General features: G+C 36.9%; 1 protein-coding gene across 1 annotated transcript; it reads left to right on the top strand.

Annotated features, from left to right (window-relative positions):
• The first annotated feature begins 286 nt into the window (after positions 1-286).
• LOC137143307 (deleted in malignant brain tumors 1 protein-like) lies at positions 287-8,062 on the top strand. Its single transcript, XM_067533048.1, has 3 exons — positions 287-2,247; positions 4,847-5,118; positions 5,723-8,062. The coding sequence occupies exons 1-3, from the start codon at positions 1,961-1,963 to the stop codon at positions 5,902-5,904; spliced, it is 741 nt and encodes a 246-aa protein (XP_067389149.1). The 5' UTR covers positions 287-1,960; the 3' UTR covers positions 5,905-8,062.
• Positions 8,063-8,275: the final 213 nt, after the last annotated feature.

Here is an 8,275-nt window from a genome sequence, read left to right as displayed (position 1 = left end):
TTAGTATTTATCTGAGCTCTATGCCTGTTTAGTACTTTACTGGTATTAGTATTAGAAATATTCATATTTAGAATCATTCCCTCAACTTCCTTTCCCACTTTTGATGCTCTTCCCTGAATTCCCTGCAGTTTGTCTGTCTTCAGCTACGGAGGTGCCCACAAGTGATCACCTCTCACAGTCATTCAAAGCCTGATCATTAAGCACTCATTCAGGTAACACTCCTATTCTTTTCAATGTGGCTTTTGCCCAGGTAAAGACTACAGGATCCAGTCCCCAATGAAGGACTATCACTTTGGTGCTCATTAATTTGATTCAGCCTCTGTACATGTAGCTCTAAACCCTATAAGGCTTATGTAAGGTCATACATGCGATCCCTGATTCTGCCATGCTTACTCATATTGAATAGCACTTAATCGGTGAGTGCCATTGGCGGATCAGTATAACTAAAGACTGCAAAATCTGGCCCATAAATTGCTGTCGACAAACACTGATTTCTCTTTTCTTTACTGTTCCCTTTGTCTTCACCTCCCATTGTGTTTTAGATCATTCTCTCCCAGAAGTACTGACAGTCTTGAGTTTATTTGCTTACTAATTGGCCTGGTAATACAGTTCTTAGTTTTACTCAAGCAAAATTCCAAGTTGCTTCAACAGGACTTTCACTTGACTCCAGAATTTGTTCTACTATGATAACTGTGATTCATATGATCCTTACCACTGATGACTCTCTCTGATCACAAGGAGAGAAGTTATAATTTGCAAATTTTCCTAATACTAGTAATCCACAGCTTAAACCACAGGTTCCTGGTGCATAATTCAATATTTAAGACATAATAGAGTAAAATCATGTGGTTTGGCTTATGAACCCCTTTCCCTCTCCCAACCTACATGCAGAGTAGATAACAGCATGTATATAGGTTGTAACATTTAATTATTATTGTATGCCTGAATGCACAAATAATATGTTTTTTATCCACCCACTAGCTCTTCTGTGCTTGCCAGAATACATGCATGTAGTTGTTAACAGAGCATATCTCCAATCACATGGCTACACTGCATGGGATGTCAGCTTGAATGACCCTTATTGTAGACCAAATGTTACACCGACCTTTGTTATATTCAAAATACCATACAATGGTTGTGGCACAAGACGAGAGGTAGGAAGTTGAATATTTAACTATCTGTGTAAGTAGGTCATGAAGGTCATGAAGAGAAACCCGCGCTGTGTTTCACAGGAGTTACAAATGAATCTATGACTGAAGGTTCCAATTCACTGAACAATCCCATCTATCCTTCCCCTGCCTGCAGGAAACTCCTCACTTATTGTAGATTGACCTTATGGGGAATATTGGGAGGATCGGGAGATACATGAACAACCTCAAACCATGTTCACAGACTTTTTTCACGCATGAGCCTGATGTCCGTGATTAGTCAAAATCATTGGCACCTACATGGGCCCCAGTTCAGCAAGGCAGTTACAGATATCCAATTTAAAGCATTCACTTCAACAGTGCTTTAGATTAGAATCGTGTTTAAGTACCTTGCTAAATCGAGACCTTTGTGCATTATAGGTTCAAAGGTTGCGTGAATGTCAAGTAACTTGGCTGTGTGTGGTTCAAAAAAAATATTTTTCACATATCTTAACATAATCACTATACCATAAAGCCAACAAAGTTGTTAAAAACGTGTTGTGAATAGAAATGACCTAACTCACATTTCTTTTCAGAAGTGTGGAAGCAACGTTTTTGAAGTGCATATTATTCTATAGGGGCATAAAAAGTTTATTAAGCATAATGGTAATAGTGACCTTAGGCAAAACTGTGACTACATGAGATAATTCTGTATTTAATGTGTCAAACAGGGAAACAACAACACTATCATCTATTCCAACTTGATCAAAGCAACCTCTTCTGGTTACATAATCAAAAGGCAGAAAGATCTTCATTTGCATATCAACTGCAAAATGCTCCAAAACAGATGGGTAGAAATAATGTATGTTCCTGAGGATGTTACTGAGGTGAATGAAACTCAGTATAGCAGATACGACGTGAACATTTCATTTTACGAATCACCATCCTTCTCACGGCCAGTGTATGACTCGCCATACTACGTTGACTTGAACCAGAATTTATTTCTTCAAGCTTCAATTCACAGCTCTGACCCAAATCTGGTGTTGTTTTTGGATACGTGTGTTGCATCACCTGATCCCAATGATTTTACGAGAATAACCTATGATATTATCAAGAGTGGGTAAGGACTTTCTCAGCAGTGGTTTACAATGGATCTGTGCATGCAGTACTGTATCTGTTTTGTTTATGGAATAATTTGAATGAGGCCAGTGTGAATTAATTACAGTTTCCTTTGCGAATAAACTATTTAAATATGTTTTGGCAAATCCTGGCAAAAAATGAGAAATAATAATAGAAATGACATTTAGATGATGCAACCCTGCACCAGTGATTCCACTCAAGGAAGTAATATAGTAACTAAAGACGTAAATTGAGTTTTGATGAAAGCAGGTGTAACCGCAACCTCCATTGATATCAGTGGATTTTCACTGCCCCCATGAGGATTGAATTCATCCCCAAATAGTTTGTCTATAGAAGTTAACTGTGTATTTTTAAAATATTCTGCTCCATTTTTTAAAAGAAAAAAGTTCATTCTTTTTTGCAATTCTAGTTTTCTTGTATCTTTTTTTTTTTTTAAATCTTCTCAGTTTATTTCCATGATTATTCTGTGTTTTGCAAGTGACACATAAGAATTTTAATGTCACTCAGATGACCCAGAATTGTTCATCTGGATCAAATTAAACCATTTCTTGTGGAAAAGTCAGATAAAAGAATTATAGAAAACAAATTAAATTCTTAGATCTAGTAAGGAAAAAAAAAAAACAGATCACTGATCTTATCCAGTGTGGCAATTCTTATGTTTCTATGCTTTAATAGCTAGAATTTCAGTAGATATCCACATTGTTAGACTCTACACCTTTCTTGATATGAAAGTACAAGTCTTTCAGGAGCAGGTCCCATTATCAATGAATATATGACTCATTCATTTGTTGGTGCAATCCTAATTGTATATAAATAATGGGGAATAAGAGTGAAATTTCAAAATAATTCAGCCCAGGGTAGCATTAGAGCTACAGGACATAAAGAAATTAAGTTTTAAAGAAACCACCTACTAGATAGTTTAAAACCCTCTATCTATAAATATTCAAAACAGTCCTTTTAAGAAATGATCTGATGAAATCATACAGTGAAGAGAATGCCAAATCTTTTAAACCTAATATTTATTTAAATTAAAACCCAAAAGTATATAAATTCACCATATCTACTCATAAACATATCTTAACCATCTATAGGTGACAGAAGTGTTGGCATGAATATAAAACAATATAGTAACGTATATTATGTAGTATAAACTGAGATTATTATAAGAATAGTTTAATGCCTTATGATCTTTATTAAGAGAATGAGTTTATTAAAATTTGTATGAAACACATTGATTATATGACAAGTCTGAAGTTTATGCTGAAATAATAGCTGTGTTAACAGATAAGTTGTGTTCCTTATTCCTGGTGGTTAAATTAAACCAGAATGCATTAGCATGGAATTTTTGGCACTTATTAAGTCTAGTCAACACTGACAGGAAAGTGAAACTTATTAAAATCTTGTTCTGTGATGCACCTATGCAGTTGAATTACTTAGAGATTTGGTTAATTGGAAACATTGACTTTCTTGCTTCTTGCATTCAAAGCAGAAGTCATAGGAGTGGGGGTGAGTTGGATAAGATGGCACAGAATGGAAGAAGGAATTTGTCCTCATATTCAGTAGCACCTAGAGAACCCAGTCAGGCATCATGGCCCCATTGTTCTAGGTGTTGTATTACCATTTAGTAAAAAGACGGAGCCTGTCCTTCAAAGTAGAGCTGGTAGAAACATTTTCAACTGAACTTTTTCCTATAAAAAAATGCTATTTCATTGAAGCTGAAATGTTTCATGGAAATGTATAAATTCTGACAAAACTGTCATTGGGAAGGGTTTCTCAGGTAAGACAAAGAAAAAGACCTAGGCCAAGTGGTTAGGGTGCTTGCCTAGACTGTGGGAGACCAAGGTCCAAGTCCCTGCTCTGAATCATGCAGAGCAGGGACTTGACCTGAGTCTCCCATCTCCTGTGGAACAGCCCTGGCTATGCTGGGTTTAGGTCTCTCTCATGTGTGGGGTTTTTCTTTTTCATGAAAAAATTTGAAATCCCATTATTTATCCACACTGGAATAAAAACAAATTTCAACATTACGTATGAAATGGAATTGTTGTTTTCTGGCCAGCCTTACTTAAGAGCTTAAATCTTGGTTTCAATTTCCCCCTAATAATAAAAATAAGCTCCCTTTGCTTCAGCTGCTCTACAGTGGTCATTTGCACTGCAGCCTGGAGATATAAATAAGCAGCTCTGGGCTCGTTTGGTAGATTAGTTGCCAGGACATGTCCAGGTGGCCTCTTTGCAACTCCTCAGTCCTAGGCCTGGAACCCGCAAAGACTTGTTCACAAGCTTCAATTTAAGTATGCGAATTCTGTAAAACTACTCACACGCTTAGGGTTAGGCATGCATGTAAATACATTGCTGATTTAGGGACATCAATACTGTACATTTTGCTTTCAGACAAGTCATTGCCACTATTTTAATCCCTCATTTTCTGTTCTTAGTACAATTACACAGTTTTCTCCCTTTCTGTTGTCAGTGCATTGTTATTTTTTTAAATTTAATCTGTGCACATAGGACATGCTTGATGGCAGTGATTTATTTTTGTGTGTAGGCATGAAGACTAATTATATTTTATTTATTTCTTTTAGATGTGTTCGAGATACCTCCTATGGTACATACTTTTCACCCTACAGCTCCACCATACGGTTCAAATTGAATGCCTTAAAGTTTATTAACAAACATTCGTCAGTTTACCTGCAGTTTAAAATGGTGGTGTGCAGAGTATATGATTATTCTTCCCGATGCTACCAAGGCTGCATAGCCAGGTCTAAAAGAGATACAAGCTCTTATCAAGAAAAAGTGGATGTTGTTGTTGGGCCAATTCAGCTTCGAAAAGATGGCACTGAGAACAGGAATGCTGGTAAATTTAAATAACCTTCTCTTGTGTTTAGTATAAGGTTCTGTAAATCACTTTTCTTTTCATTTCATTTCACAAAATCTTTGCATGTCAGGTTACTTCCGATTTCTAGCACTGCAGCATGATTTTACTGGTTTATCAACAGCTCTAATATAAACATTTGTTTATTGACTATTGAATCATTCTGCAGGAAGAGAGGTGAGATGCATTCCATCTCCCTATTATAGGTTAATTGATTTAATTATCCCCGAACTGTTCAAGCAATGTGATTGTCACGTATAGCCTTGAATATCTCCAGTAAAGGAACCCTCAACCTTCCTTGAAAAATGGTTGTATTCCCCAGCTCTTGTGCTAGTTATGATGTTTTCTTAATATTTCACCTAAAATGTATCTGCTGGAGGTTAAGTTCATGAAATAGACTTTACTAATAGAAAGATGGATTGATGTATCTAGAATGTCTTGTATAATATAGAGTGAAATTGATTTACTTCTTGATCTGATCTAGAATGTAATTTTTTAATTCAAATTCTCTTTGTCCTGATATCTTTGGCAATAACTAGAGCAGAGAACAAAATGTAATCAAAACTCTCTTTCTCTTACCTCACAGATCTGGACTATTCTGAACATCGGTTAGACACAGATTCCCAGGGTTCACATACTGATACTGCTGATCGTTCCAATGCTCCATTTATTGTTACTGTTGTGGTGCTTGCAGTTGTTGTTTTCACTCTTGTTGGGTTTCTTTTGAAAAGTAAATTCAGGAAACTGATTCCATACCATGTAATGTAAGATACTAAAGGCACCAGCATCTGCCAGACAGTGGTATCTCAGGGCATTTACCTAGTGATTCCGTTTCTAGCATTTGCACTAAATAATTTTGATATGACAATTCATGCTTTAAAGAGAAAGTATGAAAGCCTTACTGTAATGAGGTTACACTCTGAGTTGTGTTAAATTCAAGTTAGACATGGGCCTGAGCTTAAAACTCCTCATCCAGATAACTGGGAAAGCTAGGAAACGTTTGACTCCAGATCTCAACTCTCTAACTTGCTGCCATTTCCATAGACTGAATCCCAAATCTGACCCACCAGCTCCTTCCCCTCGATCTAAAACCAGACTTTGCAGCTCAGGACTATCTCTAGTCTAGCCCAACCAAAAATCATGTTCAATTCCTTTTTCACCACAAACACCTTGTGTGATCGTGGGCGGGTCATTTAGTCTCTCTGAGCCTCAGTTGTCCATCTGTAAAATGGGGATAACAGCACTGTCCCACCTCACAGGGATATTATAAGGATAAATACATTTAAAATTGTGAGATGGTCAGATACTACAGGGAAGGAGGCCACACGAGTACCTAAGATCAACAGAGAATACTTTTAGGGGCAATTTTATACAAAATAAAGGGCAATCTGATATTTTTATGTTTACCTTTTATGCCTGTCTAGCACATTTCAGTCAGTGCTGATCATCAAGGCATTTAGATTTTATTGCAAATTTTCTCCTTCATAATCCTCTTCTCACTTCCTTTCAAGACCAGTGTTTCTAACATCTCAAATATTCTGACATGGAAATTGTGGTGAGAAGACAAATGAAATAGATTGTGCTAATTTGTAAAATGGGATGATTTCCACTCTAAATGAATCTCTTATATAATTTAAAATACAAAAAGGAAGTGTTTACAATGCAATATTTCTATTTGTATTCTGGCAAATATAATGTCTCTGGATCTGAGCAAATACTTTGCTATATGAAGAACATAATTTGTGATAAAGAAACTTTGCCAAGCACCAATTTGTGCTGTTTTTTTTCCATTTCCAAAACAGGGTTGGTACTATCAAGAAGTGTATTTTTTGAGCTTTTTATAAGAAAATGAGATATGCTTCTGCCCTTATCCAGTACATAAAATTATAGAGAAACTGGTTTTAAGAAGTCAGATATTTCAGTGGGATAGGTCACTGATGTTTGACTCAGAAATTCTCTCTCTTCAGATTTTTCTATTATCTTCTCATCCTCAGTTAAATATCAAGATTGCAGTGGGGAATGGAGGGGACTGCAAAGGAGCCATTTGCAGCTCCTGTGGTTCTGGGGTTCACCCTAAAGATGCGAGCTGACTATGACGCCCAAAGAGCCATCCACCAGCTAAGAATGCATATTGATGCTCTGACCATGCCTACCCTCACCTCCTCCATGTCATCAAAGATGGGGGGTTACAAGAACACTAGCATAGGAGCTGGCTATACGAGCTGGGGACTAGACTCACACCAAGAGAATCATCCATTGGAGGGATCTAACAGCTTTGCAGCTCCACAGCATGACCAGAGCTGGGGAGATTTTCTGTCTCAATATTTTTTTAAGCTCTTTCTCTGTAGAGAAGTTGACCTGAGAATGTGTACCATGCAGATGGATTCTAGATGCACTTTAAATATCCCATGCATTTACAATTCTTCTTGCGGTCGGCCCAACCACATGCTTCTGCCTTTACTTCCATTGACTCTGATGAAATACATTGTATATTTTATTAGAGAAAGTCCAATACACATCAGTATGTAACCATTATACTCTATAGCTAGCATATTTTCTAAGTGATTTTCTGTATACAGGCAAAGAAATACCTGTAAAAAAGACATGAATGGAATATGTTCCTGAATATCTGATCAATAATTATATTTTAAAACATTTCAGTTGACTTTTTCTGATGTCAGTTTTTCAAATTCCCTCCACCACCCCTAAATTAACTCGTTTGCACTTCCTTTATCATGAACAGCACTTCACAGTGCTGGGAGAGGTGTTCTGAGGAAATTTGGTGTATTAGATGGACCGTATGTTATTGGTATTGGTGGGAGAAGAGATCCCTTAGTCTGTGGGGAGTAGGTAGGATAAATAGAAATATAATGGAGTAAGAGTGAGGAACAGTCAGTGGTTCTCACACTACTCTACACAGTTTTTGTTGGCGGTCCATGTAGATCTGGCTAGTCACATGGTGCTGGCTATTTTCCTTGTTTCTAGCTACTAAACTGCATAAAAGGAAGTTAAAAATACATTACTGTCCTAATATTACTTTTTCATGTCAGCAATTGCTTTAGTTGCCATAGGGAAGTTATATATTAATAGATGGGGCAGGAAAGTGGTCTGTGTCATAGCATGTGGGAAAGGTCCAGTA

The sequence above is a fragment of the Emydura macquarii genome, unplaced genomic scaffold, assembly GCF_026122565.2.
Source record: "Emydura macquarii macquarii isolate MOO-44397 ecotype Brisbane River unplaced genomic scaffold, CSIRO-AGI_Emac_v2 contig_3306, whole genome shotgun sequence".
Lineage (NCBI taxonomy): Eukaryota > Metazoa > Chordata > Testudines > Chelidae > Emydura > Emydura macquarii.
This window is presented reverse-complemented; position numbering and strand designations above follow the sequence as displayed.